The sequence below is a fragment of the Epinephelus lanceolatus genome, chromosome 22, assembly GCF_041903045.1.
Source record: "Epinephelus lanceolatus isolate andai-2023 chromosome 22, ASM4190304v1, whole genome shotgun sequence".
In the NCBI taxonomy this organism is placed as follows: domain Eukaryota; kingdom Metazoa; phylum Chordata; class Actinopteri; order Perciformes; family Serranidae; genus Epinephelus; species Epinephelus lanceolatus.
The window spans coordinates 21,062,106-21,080,518 of record NC_135755.1 but is presented as its reverse complement, the minus strand read 5'-3'; the positions used below and the strand labels follow the sequence as shown (position 1 = coordinate 21,080,518).

The following is an 18,413-nucleotide window of genomic DNA, read 5'->3' as shown; positions in this document are numbered from 1 at the left end:
GCTGCCAGCGCAGTGTTCCCCGCGGGGAATGCTGGGTAACGTAGTTTACTGTGTAGTCGTTCAACCTCAGACGAGCCAGGTCGTAAATGTTCCAGAACTACATTACCCACATATAATCGATGTTAGAGTGTGAGGAACTCTGGGATATGACGTTTTTGAAGCTGTACACTCCAAACATGCTACCCAGCGAAACATGTTGAAGTCAGTATGGGCAGAGGAAGCTTCATTTTCAGTAAATTATGAGTTTCTGTGACTTTAGGCGGTTACCAGTCTAATTTTTAGCGGCCTCGTTCTTCAGCCGTTGAATTACTTTGCTCTACGATGTTTTATTATCGTATTAACGTTTAAATAGGTGGCGAATTAGAGACATGCTAACTAGCTGAAGCTACCTGGACTACAGTTTACTTAGACAGTTAACCCACTACCATGTTGCCTGACTTATTGCAAGGCATTGATACTGGAGGGCTTCTCATAATACGAGGTAAATGCTTTAAGTATTGTAGAATTTAAGTCCAAACTGAGACTAATAACATAACTGTGTGAACCAAAGTATTAGCATACAATAAAGTCATGTAATTTATATTTGCATTGTCAGATTCTGTCAGTTATTCGGGTCGACACCTCCTGAAGAGCTTCATCAATGCTGCACTGAACAGGTGTGTATGTACAATGGGTTAGTAATGTTTCTAAGTTATGTATTTGCTAAAACAAACTAACAACAACCACAATTTTAAAGCTTACTTTGCCTTGTGAACTCAGGGAGGAAGCTGTCCATGTCCTTGGCTTTGACATCAGTGAGGAAGAGCTGAAAGATGGTTTGAAAGGATCACTTACTCAGAGGTAACTAAGATTAGTATTGAAAAAATTAGCCCATCAACAGTAAATTAATAGCCACCTGTTTCAATATTGATATATACCAAATGATCAGAAGCACTATCAATCCAGCTGCAGCCCTTTTTATTAGACAGTTTATTTAACCTATAACAAACCGACTGTTAATCATCTGTTTCAGGCTACACTTTCACAATGCCTACACAGACCCCCTTGGCTGGACCGATCACCCAGCTTTCACAGTTCACCAGTTCTGTTTGGAGGAAGTTACACGTCTGGTCAAGCACGCATCACACCCCAAACCAGCTACCTTAGTGATCGACTCTCTTTCGTGGATTTTGAGACACCTCAGTCCTCCTGCTGTCTGCAAGACTCTTCAGCAACTTAGAAAAGGTGATAAATCATCTTCTTCTTCTTTTTTTTTGTGGTATTTGATGACGGAAGAAAAGACATCCAGGCTGTGAGAGTCTAATTATCTTCTAAGAGAAATATTTATCAAAAAAAAAAAGAAGTGCACCATCCTATTGTGAAATAAACATCCATGGCTTATGTATTTGAGAACAAAGTGTAACTTGAAGATCATCTAGTTTTGCCACTATTTAATGGTATTTTTCTGTGTTTTCATTAGGGGGAGCTGTGAGATCTATAATCTGCCTGCTCCATGCAGATATGCATCAGAGGAGCACTGTGGGAAGTGTATGCCACTTGGCTACTTCAGTCATCACTGTAGCACCGGGGATAAAAGGAGATGACGCTGTGGCAAAGATAACTAAGCGCTCAAAATCGGGAAAAGTTATGCAAGATGTAAGGAGTGTTTCATTTGGGATCATTGTGTTACTTCACTGTTAAAACAGCTGATACATATATATATATATTTTTTTTGTCCTTAGGAGGAGATTTTCAGCATCAAAGATGATCTTACAGTCACAGTACAGGGCAAACCCAGCCAATTTGGACCCAAGCAGGCTGACCCTGAGGAGCAGGAGGTGCAGTATATCACGTTTATCACCTTCTCACCATACGGGGATCATTCAGCTAAAGATAGGGCTCATGACTGAAAAGTGTCCTTTTTGTGTTTCCATAGACGGACCCAACAGCCAACTTGACCTTTAACCTTCGACTCTCTGATACAGAGCGTGAGGCTAAAGAGAAACTTGCACTTCCCTTTGTCTTCAGCAAAGAGAAGTGAGGAACATTTGTCATATTTTTCATCAGTTTTCTTGTGATTTAGTTCCATATGTTTTGTTAATTTTTACAAACAACTCCAAAACGCTGTCCCCTTTTTGCGCCTACAGGAAAACTGCTCTGCTCCACTCAGGCCCAGGTTCAGGACGAATTCTGTACGAGCCTGATGCCAACGATGACTATGACCAGGAGGATCCTGACGATGATCTAGATGTGTAGGGTTCGGGCACAAAGGATCCGTGTTTCATGTCCTCCTTGCCTTCAAGACATTGAGCTTGTTTCAGTAGTGCAGATTAAAAGCCTTAACACTGCAGCTCATGGAGCTTTGAAGATGAAAAATAATGTCCAGTATTTCTGTAAGAAGTCCGTATTATGTTTATAAAATTGTTTTATTAAAGAGTGTTTCCTAATATTATTTTTCACCTTTTTTAATCACATTGATTAAATTTATTTTTATTTTGTCCAACTGTTAGTCGATACCACACTCTCTTTTAAAAAAATAGAATGTTGTACGCAGGGTTGAAAATTAGCACCAGCCAAATGCTGGTAAAATATGCAAGTGGCTGCTAGATTTATATCTATTGGTAGATTTTGGAATTCACAAGCCACAGTGGCAGGTGGACAAAAAAAGTTAATTTCCAACCCTGATTGTTTGTGTAATGCACCATCTTATTTCCACAGACATCAAACTGACTCTTAGCACAATGATTTATTGCAGTGGTTCCCAACTTGGACATCGGGGCAAAATAAAAATGAGCGGGGTCACAAGATAATTAAAGTGATAAAGGAAAACATGCATCCTGGATACTGTTTCCTTTCCCAGAGCTTCTAAAGATCCTATTGTCAGAAGGAAAAGTGCTGCTCACTACTGTCCATATCATGTCCATGTATGTACCCATGATCAGAAATAATATTCATGAGATTTATTATGTGATCACAGTTACATAATCTTCCATGGTTAATATTGACAAATTGGATTCCTAAATGGGTGACTTTAACACAGATTAATTACTTTATGCCCTGGGTCTATTTGCATCAAATGATAATTATTTTCGAGTGAAATCATTTCCCATTATAAATAACCTTACAATCTATGGTGCAATTTGCATGGAAGTGTCAGAGGGGATCAATATTATTTTCCTAATAAGTTGAAGTAATTTGGCAGCAAGATTTTTGCATTAACTTGCCGTTGGCACGCCCATGTGTCCACTGACAGCAGTAAAAGCTACCCATGCTAAATATTCCCATATATAGTGCCTATAAAACACATTCGCCCATGCCCAGTGAATTTTTTCATAGGCGTAGATTTTGGGGGGTGCACAGGGGCCACGTCCCCCACAGTATTTAGAACAAATAACACCATTTAAACAGCAGAGGTCTATTATTTTGACATTTAAAGACATGTCCACCATAAATTGATTCCAGAATTTGGTTTACATACACACCTCTGTTGATTGGGTACACCAGTGACACACCCACCAAATAGGAGAAAGTACCTTGAAGCCTGATGCTCACCATTTTGAGGAAACATGAAGTTAAACCTGGAAACAGTTGCAAAACGGTGCACAGTTTTCAGATTGAAAGTGTCTCAGGAAATTAAATGTTTGATGCTCTGAATTATCCAGGGAGGACCCCCCCCCCCCCCCCATCCCCGTTTCCATTGTGTCACCCACCAATTTTGAAAGAAAAAACTACGCCCATGATTGTTTTAAAACTTTGAATCACAGTGACATATATTGGATTATTGACTGCCAAAGTAAACCAACATGTTTTTATACACAAAAATGTCTAGGCAAAAATCAAACTGCATTACAAACAATAAACTAGTGTCTGAAAAATCACAGAGGCTAACCAGGCTAATTTAAACAGACTTGAATCAGGCTCACACGTTTGCTCGTTCACGTCTGTTTATTTTCTTTCCACGTGGACGTGCTGCGCGCGACCACAGGATTCCTCGCGGAAGTGACGGCAAGGCGGCGATGGCGGCTCGCAGTTTCATTCCGGATTTCCACTGGACTACAAACTGATTTTAACCGGGCCGGTTTGACTTTGGGGAACTTTTACAAAGCTGTCTCTCTTCGGACGCCGCACAGAGTGAAGTCGCGCTGACCCGGTGCCTGACAACGAGCGGCCCCACAGCTTTTTTGGGGTATTTTTGTCCAAGGTTCAAGGTGGTCACCCTGTCGAGCTAGCGGTAGCTCGGCGGCTACTAGCTAACGTTAGTTGGTACACAGCTAGCTCCGGAGCTAGCTTGTCAACGAGCTGCGTGCTAAGGTCCATACAGCAGCAGCCGTCGTGCAGCAGCTTTTCTTTTGACCACGTCCACGTTTGTCTCCCACAGTAACAATGCGAATGCACTCTATTTGATGCTAATTGTGCCACAAGTGTGCAGAGCGAGGTACTCACACGTTTGCTTGGCCTCTTGTTAATTTGAATTGCTAGTTTGGCGGCTGTGGCTAAAGACGGATTTTGACTTCCACTAGCAAGCAAGTTCCCTCTGTAATTATCCCGACAACTTGAGGCGAAAGAGTGCTACCAACTCAGAATTGAAGTTGAGTTATTGTGGGGTCTTTGCGTGGTCGTCAACATGCTGAAGACCCGGCAGTGTTTACTTGGCATCCGCACTTTTCTCGGCGTAACGTCGAGAATATGGGGCTTCATCATGTACATCCTCAGGAAGCACCTACGAACGGTGAGAAGGGGGTTGAAAGATATATGGCAGTTGATCCTGATGTGTTTCTGTGACAAGTGAGCAAAGTCTTCAGGTTGCCATGCTTCCCAGGTTACACCTTCAGGGATGCTCAGTTAGCTCTCAGAGAGCTATGCTACCTGTGTGTCTCACCTGTGATGTTATCTCCTGTCTCCTTATGTGCATCCATTTACCAATATTATGTAAATGTGACTGAGTAGCACCAACCTCCCACTCAGTAACAGCAGTGTCAAATTTATTGCTTAATCATTCAGCATAATGAGTGCTAGGAGTGTCTGAAACTTAATTCAGAAGAGGATAATGAATGGTGAAAACACATTTGCAACACAAGGAGTACTTTAAGCGCCACACAGGATGTTAAAAGTGCACCTAAATGTCCACCTGCAACTTATTGATGACTCTAGATTATATTTTCAATTAGTTAATTGTCCAGTTCATCTATAAAATGTCAGAAAGTGTCCAAAAACCAAAGGCTATTCTGAAGGAAATTCATTTAATAATGATGGAGAGACAGCAAATTCTTACATTTGTGTAACTTAAACCATGCGTGCAATCATTGGTAAATGACAGTCAATCAGTTATCAGCAATTGATTAATAGACTAATTGTTTTCACTCTTAAATAAGGTCTCTAGGCGCCTGGTTGTGATGTGATATTATGAATGAATGGCTCATTCATCTACATCCAAACACTAAATCAGAGGAGCAGCCAGGATAAGTCTGCAAGTCACCTTCAATTGCTCTCAAATGCCTCCACAATAAACATGGCATTTAAGGTGACAGAAGTCGTCTCCCCGTAACTTAGACGCACGCACAGGTGTTGTTGAGTCGTTAATAGCCATGCATATGTGGTGTAACATGAGTGGACTTCGACTCTAGCTCAGTATGAAGCCCAACAAAGCTTGGAGGAGTGCCCCGTGTGTTGTAATCATCTCGCCGGTCGAGGTTTGTCTGCGGTTTATTGTGTGGTAGCAACACTTGCGGGTTGTCAACAGGCCCTGAGAGTGAGTAGTCCAGTCCATGTTATGGCTGAAGTGAGAGGGATTATGTCAGCACAGAGAGTGTACTGTTCTCTCTCCCTCCCTCTGTTTCTCTCATTCTTACTCACAGTTTAGCGCTGTTGTTTACAATATGTGATGCACTGGAACAATGTCATGATCCAGTGACTGCGAACGTAGCGTATCATGTAGGTGATCCTGAAGCAGGTGATTTGAGGTTAGGATGTTAACACCTGATCTACGCAGTACTTTTAAAACAAGGGATTGATGCTAAAGTTGAATCCCCCAGTTTGTTATGATAACCTAATTTATTAATCTAATAATCACCTTGTTTCCTCTGCTCTCTGCGAGTAAGGTAGGACTTAAGGTGTTTCCCTTCGAGAAGTGATCCGATCCAAACATATGGATCAATAAAAGCTCTATTGGATTATAGATATTAGGACCAGGTAATAATCCCTCGCATGCCACTCTGTGTCAACAGATGCAGAGATGGTTGTTTATTAATGTTGCGTAATGGCTCTGCTTATTATCTCCTGCATGAGCGAGTGACAGCATGTAGTCTGGTGTGGAGTTAGTGGTGAAACAGTTGGCTACACAACACAAAACTCCTAATTTTAATAGTCACTGAAATGATTAGTTGATTAGTTAATTTACAGAAAATTAATCTGCAAAAACCTTGATAATCAGATAATAATTAATGTCATTTTTTGTGTCTGGTTTCAGCTTCTTTGCTGTGAAAATCTGCAGGTTTTTATAGTCTTCTATGATAGTAAACTTAATTAGAAAACAAATAATATTGAAATCATTATCCTCTCTATCATTAGCTCAAGTTTAAAGAGCTATTTCTTAACTACACTTGCCAGTATCTCAGGTACAGCCACACAAATGCAAGGACTAGCTGCATTTCTCCCGTATAAATCATCAAACATTGAAGGTTAGATTTTTTGGGGGGCAGCTGTTGGTCAGGTTAGCAGAGCAAGAATATTTGAAATGTTAGATTTAGCCTTAGTCTGTAGGTAGGGGACTCAGTCTGAGTCTGCAGGCCTGGGGTCCAGATGGACGCTCTTGGAGGTGCAGAGAGCCAAGTCGAGGGTGAGGTCCCCCTGCGGTGCTCAGCAGCTGCTCGCACCAATAGGCTTCCCCCGAGCATTACTCTGCCAGGCAGCAGTGGGAGGGCACACACAGAGGGAGGCCCTGTCCAAGGCTTAGGTACCAAGCAGCCCAGGCTCAGTCAAAGTCACCCTGCAAGTCTCCCTCTGTGTGTGCGCCCCATGCTCCACTGACACCCACTGACAGCTGGGGGGATATAAATAGCCCTGTGAAGGAAAGTGCAGAGCCCCTGGGCAAGAGTGGCACTGGAGAGGGTACTCTCTGTAGTCATCCTGAGCGGTGCGCAGCAAGGAAGTTGGAGAGGAGGAGTCATGGGGTGGACACAAGTTCATTTCAGCCTAGTGTCCTCCTCTGTTCTCTTGCTAAATCTCGGACGTACATTCCCCAAGAATGTATCGTCTAAATTCTCAAATATGAAGTTTGGGAGATAAAGCCATACTTCTGGTCTAACTCATTCAGCTAAGTTTCAGTCGTGATGCTTCCCCGAAATTGGATTATGGATTGCAGCAACTAAGATGACGCAAAACCACTTTGCCGTTATGCCCCAAAGGATTCTTAAAACACTAATACTGGTCGTCTGTGTAAAGTCACACAAGATGTTGTTGTCTTGGAGATGAAATCAGACACTTTTAGAGTGCAGTAGGAAATGAAAAGATTGGAGCCTTCAGTGTATTTGGTGCCAAACATGTAGTCCCCCCTTTTTCATCTTTAATTAAAGCACAAAGAAAACAGACGCATTTGAAAACCATCCATGGTGCAGCTACCTCATTACGGCTCAGTGTAGGGTTTGTATTAACAGTGTGCTGATCTGTTACGGATTGACTGACTGTTTCATTTGCCTTGTTCCTTTGCAGATAATCCAGTATCAGACGGTGCGATACGACACTTTGCCTCTGTCACCTATTTCCAGAAACAGACTCAGTGAGTACATGATATGATGTCATAATGTGACTGCAAAGCTACATTTCTGGGTCCCTGTGTAACTTTTTTTTTTAGATAAAATGATAGACGGCAGACACTATCACAACATAATTGTAACTTGGAAATTTAAGTACAAGTCAAACCAGTCTGTCAAGAAAGAAGGGATTGTGCAGAAAACAAAAGTTATCAGCAAGATACCAACGTACTTGTGCACAGACACACTGACCTTGTTCTCAGGACCGTCGTCACCTCAAATGAACATCATGAGTATTTCTAGACTTCTATAATATGCCTTCTCTATATGAGGAAACTCAGACAAGCTGTCATTTGTGTGTCGTGCTTATAGGTCAGGGCTGTATATATTTATTGAGATGAATCAGTTGGCCTGTATTCTTTTTTTTAATTGTTTGAGTGAACCTATTGTGTTACATTGGCCTGTAATTGTGCACTCCTGTGACTTTTAACTAGAATGCAAAGAAAGATTTTGCATGTAAGTCACTGGCCTTAAGTTTGGTTCAACAACAGTAGAGTGTGACGACGTTCTTGCGTCATTGCAACTGAAAGAAAAAAACAAGTAGTAAGAATAACGAATGGGTTTGCTGACAGCACACCTGAATGTCCCTCAGACATCATCAGTGCTTTAAAGGAAATGTCCATCTGTTGCACAGCTGTAGATGAGATTAATATCTGTCAGTGCAGCAAAGGAAGGGTGCTGTTCAACTCAAAGAAATAAATATAACCTAAACAGGACTCAGTAAAGTAAGAGCTACTACCTGCATAAACAAAACCAAAAGTGAAAATAAAACCCTTACATTCAAAACAGCACCCCTGCACCTAGGAAAAAATTCTGCATTAAAGTCTTCTGAGTTGCTAGCTGCACCGTCAAGATTGGAGAGCTAGACAGGATGCCGCTCCAATCAGGACCCAGGCTCGTGAAGACAGGAAGCAAGAGTAGGGAAGGGCCATGCCTCAGCAGGTGGACCCAATCAGGTGCAGGGGACCACACATCCCAATCAGCATGTATCAAAAGTACAGGAAAGGTTCAACACATGGGGACAGATGCATAAAACTCTTGTGTAGAGTCACGAGTAAAACAAAAGCTTACACATTCTGTTCCTCACATTTATAAAGCTGTGTGCCGTGTGATTCTGTTTTATAAATCTCAATCTTTGTTAAAGTGGGTGCATGGGCACGAGCTTCATTTCCACACCCAATGTTCGCCATGAATTGATGTAGAAACAGCCTTAATCATCTGTTTGCATGTTGATACCTGTGCCCCTCCACCATTCATTTGTCCTTTCAATGAGAAATACCTCAACAACAGTATGTCACTGACTGTGTTGCATCAGCGTGGTTCTCCAGTCGTGCCAGAGCAGCAGTCTTTAAGCACAGCTGTAAATATTTGTTGCACCAGTACCACAAATTCGTCATGTTTCTGAAAACCATCATCACAGTAAAACCCTAATCATGTGTATTGAGAAATGTCAGAAGGCTGATCAATGATTCATAGCACTCATGTGTCAATGTTAAAGCAATGTTTTCTGTCTCTTAACTTACATTTAAACTCGTCCTCATCGTCTCACCTGCAGCTTTCTCAGCTAAAACCGTGTGCATGTCTGGTCTGAAGAGTGTGTGGGGTGCGCACATTCTCACTGCACATTCTTACCAGGTTATGTGTGGGAAAAGGCGTACGCATGGTTTTCGTGCATACACATTGTTCGTGCATCTGGCCCCTGGAGTTGCCGTATCACAGACACTTCCAGAACCACAGCTAATCAATAATATTCATGTTTAATAATACATAGGCCAGTGTGAAATACCGAGGATCTGTGTATCAATACTGCATAAATAATGTTTGACATTTTTACACTGCACAGAAAGCCTTTACTAGTAAAAAGGCAGCAGACGGACCATAGTGTTTCTCAAGGCCTTTAACCAGAATGCTAAAATTAAAAGACTGCCTTATTTGGCTGTAGGTCAGTTAGCCACTGCGCTAGGTAAACTATCATTGTCCTAAAAAAGCATTTAAGTAAAACAGTGAATTATTGCAGCAGGTTTATGTCAGGATCCACCCAACACGGTGGCATGGTGACCAAAAAAAAAGAAATAAATTTAGCCTCCCTCTCTGACCCTAACAACGACAAGATGTGTGTGTGTGTGGTGTGGAAGTGGAGAGGAAGTACAAATGTTTAATGCAGTACTTAGCATGCACTGGTGTGTGTGTGCTCCGAATGCATTTCCCTTCTACCTGAAGAGAGCTCATTCAAAAGAACACTCTTGACTTGAAGGAAGGATTGCATTTCAGTTTCACTTTCCTCGCCTCTCACTCACAACAGTGACCTCAGCTAGAGATCCAGGTCCAGTTTCAAGCGAATGAGTGATTCCTTTAGCTGTAAATGGCTGGTATTTCTGTTGGTATTGACAACATAGTGAACAAAATTATAACTGTATCACCAGTGGTCTCCAAGTCTGTGTGTCACATTGCTCTCTAATACCTCTCATAACAGAATAAGGTCGGCAGAAAAGGCCCTTAGGAGGTGGTATCTGCACCTGAGTCTTGAAGTCATTGCGGTTTTCACACTACATGACTGACCAGCGACAGGGGGGTCACACACTACAAGTTCTTTAACCAGCATACTCTGATGAGTATGTCATACGATACACTAGTTGAACCACAACTCGGGGTTGGTGGGTAGACACTAAGGATGCATTCACACTGGCGCTATTTGGTCTGCTTTAAACAAACCCTGGTCCGCTTCCTCAGATAGTCCGATTCGTTTAGAGTGGTGTGATGCTCATTCGAACTCTGGTGCAGACCAAACGAGCGAACCCTGGTCTGCTTGAAAACTGGGGGTTTCAGTTCTCTTGCAAGTGAACCCTGGTGCGGTTCGCGTACATTGGGAAATGCAAACCAACAATCCTGCGAACCAAAGAGAGGAAGTGACGTAAAGTGCAGTGCATTTTGGGCCATCAGCGCGAACCGGGAGAAGCAGAGGTAAAAAAAAAGAAAAGGTTGGAAAATATCTCATGGGCAGACATGAAGTAGTGAGATGGTGCAGGCGCTTATTGATATATGGTCAGATAACTATATATTGCAGTTGGTTGTGGCTACCCACAATGGATTTCCATTTTCAGTCCTGGCCAATTGATGAACCGGGTTTTCTTCTTCCTCATGCTTTTTTTTTCTTCCTGGCCAGTCGTTGTTTCGGGCAATCCCGCCCCCAAACGAGCTGTTGCGTGACGTTGTCCAGGCAGTTTTTTCCACTTTCAAAAGTGCAGTGTGAAAGTGAACCAAACCAAGTGGAGGTGTGAAATCTTTCCGCATTCCTTGCCCAATCGAACCGAGTCCCCCGGATTATCCTGGTGTGAATGTGCCCTTAAACTTCACGTGTCCAGGACTCCCTGAAAGGCAGTATTTATTCTTGGTGTATTATCTTATAAAAATGAAGTGAATTTATTTTAATTAGTTGTCCTGGGCCCCAACAGCTGACAGGGTAGATATACATCACGTATTTTAATTGCTCAGCCTATCCCCAAAAGTAAAGTGTGCTGGCAAATGGAGCGTACCATCATGAATCCAAAGAGAGGTAAACCAGCCGCAAAATGGAAATGGGTCCAGGAGCAATTACCCATCACCATCACGTTGTACTTAAAATAAACCTTAAAACAGTGAGACTGACATGAAGTAACCTCTCTAAGTTTTAAGGGCCTAATTGTTCAGAAGTAATGTGATACGATTGGATCAGATCTTGAAAATGGGTTTGTTCAAAAGAAAAGAAAAGGATTCTGAAATCGGATTAGATTACATAATCCAATTCTGGATCAAACTTTTAGTGCGTGTGTTTTTAGTAGGATTGGGATACCTTCGATCCAAAAAAATCAGGATTATCCTGATCCCAGCAGATGTACAACCAGATTTCAGGAACAAAATGTAATAAATTGGTCGTCATGCTGTTTTCTGTTTCTTCAAATAAAACCCTTAAGGTGACTCTCAGCTGGCTATTCTACCTGTTCTTTACACAGCTAGCAGCCTACATTGTAATACACAGTCCCATTTAGAGCCCTGGTTATCCAGATTTGGAGTGATCCGGTAACCATCGTTATTACAGCGCATGTAATAGCATTGTGTGATTCCTTGTGTAACCTCATTTGTCCCAGTAACCTGATTTCCTGTGTGCATGTCAATGTGCTGAGATAAAATAGCTCATGTGTCTATGCTGTGTGATGAACTCCAGATGCAGTAAAGAGGAAGATTCTGGTTCTGGACCTGGACGAGACGCTGATCCACTCTCACCATGATGGGGTCCTCAGACCCACAGTGAGACCTGGCACGCCGCCAGACTTCATCCTCAAAGTACGAGCGTTCGGCCAAATATGTACAAGTTTGAACACACGTGCATTTGAGTCTAAACACCGTCTGTCTTTCTGTCTCCGTGCAGGTCGTCATCGACAAGCACCCAGTCAGATTCTTCGTACATAAAAGGCCGCATGTCGACTTCTTTTTAGAAGTGGTGAGCGGTCATCTTTACCATCAATCCCCATTGTACTGCACTCTCACGCTACGTGATGCCATAAAATTATGTTTGTTTTGGATAATGACCCCTCGTGACTTACAGAGCACTTACTGTAACTTGTTTACTTACAATATCATGTGTGCACAGGTGAGCCAGTGGTATGAGCTGGTGGTTTTCACAGCCAGTATGGAGATCTATGGCTCAGCGGTGGCAGACAAGCTGGACAACAACAGGAACATCCTGAAACGCAGATACTACAGACAGGTACTGCACTGTAGACTGTGTTTATATAGCGTGTTTCTTAAAGGTGATACAACTCCCACTGACCTTTGAAGTCTCTTCTGACGGTGACTTTTGTCTTGTTGTTTCTCTTGCCAGCATTGTACATTGGATCTAGGTAGTTATATTAAAGACCTGTCTGTAGTACACGATGACCTGTCCAGTATTGTCATCCTGGACAACTCGCCTGGTGCTTATCGTAGCCATCCAGGTAAGACTTTATGGCTTTAACTTATCCAGATTGCTGTATATTTAGCTGTGTGCACATGTATCTTTAACATAAAAGTCGACCCTACACATACAAACCTTGTGATGACACAGGAAGAGGACAAATAACCGAGCAGTTTATTCTTAGTACAAGGCTTGTATTGTAACTGCTGTAACAGTACATTAAATCTGCAGCTCCACTAACACTCAGTGGCCTCTTTAACAGAGCAGCATAAAATCACAACCATGTCCATTTCACTGACACGACTGACTGGCTTTTCTCTGCCCTCCAGACAATGCAATACCCATCAAGTCCTGGTTCAGCGACCCTAGTGACACAGCACTTCTTAACTTGCTGCCTATGCTGGATGCACTAAGGTAAAAGGCATAATAAAGTTGGCGTGAAAGCAAAAGAGACAATGCAAACACTTTAACTCTTGTGCACACTGTGTGGAAATACTCTGTGGTGATGGAAGAGGTGCGAGACAATAGTTGCCACTGGTGTACATGATTTAAGTTATTAACACCTGCAGCGCCTTTTTCATTGCATTTCAGTACAGCTGTGCTTGATGTTGGTTGTATAATAATCCATTCACATCCCCTTTTATATTGTGTGGTGCACAGCCTGATTAATGACTAAAGATGCCCCACCTATACTGCCCTATATTGTCAGCTGCCTTCCAGCATTTAGCCTGAAGCTAGGGCTGTCGCGGTGAAGGAATTTCCCCTGTGATGGCTTTACTGCAATTTTTTGTTTTTGGAAATGACTTCATCATCCTGAATTTAGTGCTTTGTAAATTAGATTTGTTGTTGGGCTACTATTAGGTGTATTTGTTGCTTTTAAAAAGGCAAAGATGATAAAGGATTAAAGCAGATTGAATACTTTTCATTGTTAAGTGCAGAGCACAGAAGGGCAATGAGGCGCAATAAGGGGTGGAGCACTTGTTTCAGCTGAGATGCTTTGGTTGCGTCTGGTGCACAAACACGGGCTCAGTATTAATTTCTGCTCTGTTTTGATGTTGTTCAATGATGTAATGGTTGGTCTGTGTTATTTGTCCCACCCCTTCTCTACTTTGATTGGATGTTTGGGTGAAAAGTCACAGTGACAGCCGCATTTTACCCAAATATTTCTTATCTTAACACGACCATTGTACAGCACTCAGTGCAGAATAGACGCTCATCGCCTCGCTACGCTGCTAGCATTCTTAGCACAGTATAAATACACATCTTCCATTTAAAAAAAGAAAAAACATGAACGTAGCAGTTCTGCTGATTGTTTGCCATCCCTTGCAGTTGGCCTGTTAATTGCGCGATATTGCAATACTGCGGTTATCGTGACTGCCCGATCTAAAACCTCATGTTGCACCAACAGTATACTTTGAAGGCTATCTGTGGACAAATTTTGTAGAATTAAAAAAAATGTGGTTTAAGATGTTCTTGGGATAGGTTAAGATTTTGGGAAATATGCTTATTTGCTTTTTTTCTGAGAGTAAGAAGAGAAGATTGACACTCATGACAGTGCGTAAAGAACAGAGATGGCATTACTTAAGTTTAGCTTAAAGCAGTCACTAGAGACTAACGTATCTGCCTGAATCCAACGCTATTTTAATTCCACACTGATATGTAGCCATGCTAAATATCTGTTTTTTGGGGGGGCTTTTATGAGTGGGGCAGAGCAAAGTAAAAACAAACTACAGTGTTGGGCAATATTGAGCAGACACGTTGATTTGGAACAGCCTCAATAGCAGCGTCTATCTTGTGTAGTGCTCGCCATTGTTGTTATTACTTCTCATTGGTTTTGCCGTATCACTTGACAACAGCGTTAGTCCCGCTAGTGGAGTAGAGCTTAGATCGGTCCCAAAAAATCCAGCCCGACCCCACCCAAGCCCGTGCATATTCTGTCTGAGCCTGGCCCGGCCCTTTAACTGTAATTATGAGCCTGAGCCCAGTTTAAACCCGCCATTTTTTTTTTTTAAGGATACGAATGTGGACATTGAAGGCTGACTCTCATCTTTCTTTCCATGGCAAACCCTTGTCATGTGTCTCTTAAGTGTCGAGGTCCCCGTCTTTTTGCTGTCATATACCAGCATCGTGCTGCACTTGGTACACTCGACGAAGCGGACACACACGTTGCCACCGTTGACAACTCACATATGCGCGGCCAGTGGCACCATCAAGGGGAGGCCGTGGCTTCACCCCTCAGGTGTGATAAGTAGTTGGTTCCATAGCTGAGGTCTATTATGAGGAGAGTGCACAGTTTTTGGATGTAAACCAGACTCGTCCGAGCCCGAAGATAGTGGCGGGAAATAACGGCCGGGTCGGGAATCTAAGCTCTATAATGGTTTCCCATGGCGCTCATTAGTTGTTTTTTATGTTAACCAAGAAACAGCTGTTTCATGTCACCTTGCCAGACAAATTGGTCACCTCAAACTCAGTGGAACGGGCGGATTCAAAGGTCTGGACCAGCACCTCTGACACCGTGTCTGTACAGGACGTGTAGTGAAAGCAGCACCTTAACAGAGCAGCAGCATCTTCAGTCCTGTCGTCTGTGTCTGCACAGGACACGCTGTAATGCTTACCACAGCCTGATTTATGGCAGGGTGCTTGACACTTTTGAAAAGCGCAGCTTGACAGAAATTAAAGAGCCTTGCAGCATTTTCCATTCACGCTTTAAAAGGATTCAGTCATCTCCGTGGTAACCAGACACAATCCTCCCGCCAGCTTGTTAAGTTATATTGTATCATCCTGACTGGCATTTATAACTTAACAACAGCTGTTTGTTGAGTATCTATACTTGTACTGTTTTGCTTTAATAGAGACATTTGATGAAATCAGAGTTCATTGTAGAGGAAGAGATTTGAAACTTATTCTACTGAGAAGACAACAGGAGCACAAGACAAGGAGGTGGTCGTGCGTCTATTGAACCAAACAAGGGAGCTGTAGGGTGAAAATGTTTCGGTCCAACAAATGGAAAGGATTCATTATCTGTTATTTGTCAAGTATGCTATAGCACGTAACCTGTCCTAAAGTCACAATATTACTAAACAAAGCAGATACAAAGTGTTTAATGGTAAGCTTTAGAGGTACTAGTAGGCATAATTCACTTTGGACAGAGTCAGGCTGTTGCAACCTGTTTCTAGTCTTCTGTGTCAAGCTAAGAAGAACATGTTACTCCAACTTCAAACTTAAGACCCAGACACACCAAACCAAGATCGAAGAACTCATGGGTACAAGGCTAACTGTCGTGTTGCCTCATGTTGCCTGTGTCTTGGCCAAGAAACTGCACTTGAACACACCACGAAGACTAAAGCCAGCAGCCAACTAGCATCTGTGTTGCTATCTGTGCCTGCATGAGAGGAAATAACTTTCTACTCCAGCAGGTGGCAGCACAGATTCAAGGCACTAGTTCAGTCAGTTAAAACTAAAAAATAACACACACCATTCTGCTACAGAGCTCAATGGCAAAAAAAACTTTACTTAATATAACAAGTTTGTTTTGATGTCATGTTCTCTTGACTTAAGCTGATGTTTGCTGTCCTCACTTGTGTTTCACTTCTTGTGGCCATAGATGCTCACTGACTGCCGACTGTCAGCTTGGTGTGTCGGGGCCCTTATAGCACAGAGGTGTCAGAGGGAAACCATACACCTGCATGTCTTAACTGTTGACCTGTTCCTTTAATGGAAACACCCAGCGTCAAGTAGTTAATTTGCCTCTGTCTTTCTCTCCTAGGTTCACTGCTGATGTCCGCTCCGTCCTCAGTCGAAACCTCCACCAGCACCGACTCTGGTGATTGGCTGAATCAAGAGGGGCGGGGCTTGTTGACCAGCCTCTTCCTCTCTGCCAGCCTCCACCCTGCCCTCCGTTCCCACACAGACGACCCACCAGCCCTCTCTGAGCCTCTCAGACGTGTCCTGAGGAGATGAGGGTTGGGGTGACGGCCTAACACGGGATGAACAGTACGGGATCACCAGAGCCCAGAAACTACTGAGGAGGGTGGGAGGGGCCAGCTTGTTTTTTTTTTTTCTTCTTCTTCTTCTTGATTCTTTATTTGTATTTTTTTTTTCCAAAACAAAACGGAGCCTCTCTGCCTTATTGCTCCTGATACTGACTGTGTGCGTATGGAGGTGAGCTTGTGTACGTGAGTCGGAGTGTTCGTTAGTCCCTTTTTAAACTTTTTTGACAATTGGGAGGGGAGGGGGGGGAGGAGGATCAGCAAAGCAACAAAGACAGTTCTACGTTATTATTTCTTCTTCTTCTTCATCGTCATCAGACATTGCACTTAAGCAGACAACTCATCAATTTACTATCTTAACCTCTCAGAGCAACTGAGCAGGGGAAACTAGAAAACCGCCCCTTTTTAGATCAACCTCATCCCCCCAGCGGTAATTCACTGATTCCTGAGGTACGTTTATTTTCCCTGAACACGAGTGGATCAACCTACATGGTGTACTCAATGGACTTTTGCTTGCAACATACCATTCACAGGCATTTTTCTGGACAACTAGCCAAGCAGCCTGAGATTTTTCTTTTTCAGCCATAACCATCACTCTTTCCCCGAAGCTCCTCATGGGACTCAGTGATTAGACGTGACTGAAAAGTTGTGAGAAAAAAAGAAAGGCTTGTAACGATATGTGGACTGCCGTGCCGCCTTTCCATATCTGATTGTTTCTCTATTATAATATGTGATAATATGACTTCTGCATACCACCACATCTCGCTCTCCCCCTTCGCCATCTGATGCCATCCTGATTTCATCGAATAGGAAATTGCACTTAAAGTTTTTTCCCCCCTTCTGTTTTTGTTGCAGTTGGTTTTGTATTTGATTCAGAATTTTGCTGCCTTCCTCTTTTCAGTTTCGACCCGCTCCGCTTACTGTATGGGTTCAACTATTAGACCCTCCGTCTTTAAATGCCTTCTGAACAATGTCAGTCTCGTCAAGGCTCACACCGGCTTCTTATTGGCTCTGTCTCCAGGTCTGTGTTACTAATAAAACACTTGTCAGTATCGACCAGTTATTATCCAGCTTGTTTTCTTTTCATACTGGAGGAATGATATTTTGCAGCTTGTTCAGTAGGTACCTTTTTTTCAGGGTATGAAAGAGCTCAAATGGATTCACAGTTTCTGCTTAGTGCCATTTGTGTTTTGCTAATATCTGCTGCCATCATGTGGTCTGACAGGGAAATGCATTTTTTTTTCCACTGAGTACTCCCACTCCAGCTTTTTAATTTTGGTTCAGGCTTTTCCAAAATGTTGGTGAAGATTCTCAGTTATCCAGGTCTTGGTAAACTTAAGTGCTATATTGTAGGCCTTCAAGAAACTCAAGCAAGTCCAGTTGCCTACGATATAGCACTTAAGGGCTTATCCACAAATACTCAGGCATCAAACCAGAAATGCCTCCAAATGAAGGCTACATTTGCAGTATTTAAGACCTGTATCGTGTCATATACGGCACTTAAAAGCTTGTCATTTTTGTGTGTATGTGTTGATATACACTCATCTACCAGTTTATTAGGTACAGCTAACTAAAACTAATACCAACTAATACAAAATGCATGTAATAAATCCTCCTTTCATTGTTCAAGATTATATTGAAAGATGGGTTGACTGAACTGTATGATCATTTTGGAGGCTGACGTCCACAGTGCTGCTGAGTTGTGCT

The 18,413-nt window shown here is 42.6% G+C and overlaps 2 protein-coding genes across 2 annotated transcripts; both read left to right on the top strand.

Annotated features, from left to right (window-relative positions):
• The first annotated feature begins 14 nt into the window (after positions 1–14).
• elp5 (elongator acetyltransferase complex subunit 5) lies at positions 15–2,423 on the top strand. Its single transcript, XM_033610053.2, has 8 exons — positions 15–481; positions 596–656; positions 760–840; positions 1,013–1,224; positions 1,460–1,635; positions 1,722–1,817; positions 1,916–2,016; positions 2,127–2,423. Exons 1-8 carry the CDS (start codon positions 427–429, stop codon positions 2,233–2,235), a joined length of 891 nt encoding a protein of 296 aa, XP_033465944.1. The 5' UTR covers positions 15–426; the 3' UTR covers positions 2,236–2,423.
• Positions 2,424–3,972: 1,549 nt separating this feature from the next.
• On the top strand, positions 3,973–17,595 carry ctdnep1a (CTD nuclear envelope phosphatase 1a). The gene is made up of 8 exons (XM_033651699.2): positions 3,973–4,708; positions 7,687–7,753; positions 11,989–12,107; positions 12,193–12,264; positions 12,415–12,531; positions 12,646–12,757; positions 13,047–13,131; positions 16,484–17,595. The coding sequence occupies exons 1-8, from the start codon at positions 4,604–4,606 to the stop codon at positions 16,542–16,544; spliced, it is 738 nt and encodes a 245-aa protein (XP_033507590.2). The 5' UTR covers positions 3,973–4,603; the 3' UTR covers positions 16,545–17,595.
• The last annotated feature ends 818 nt before the right edge of the window (positions 17,596–18,413 follow it).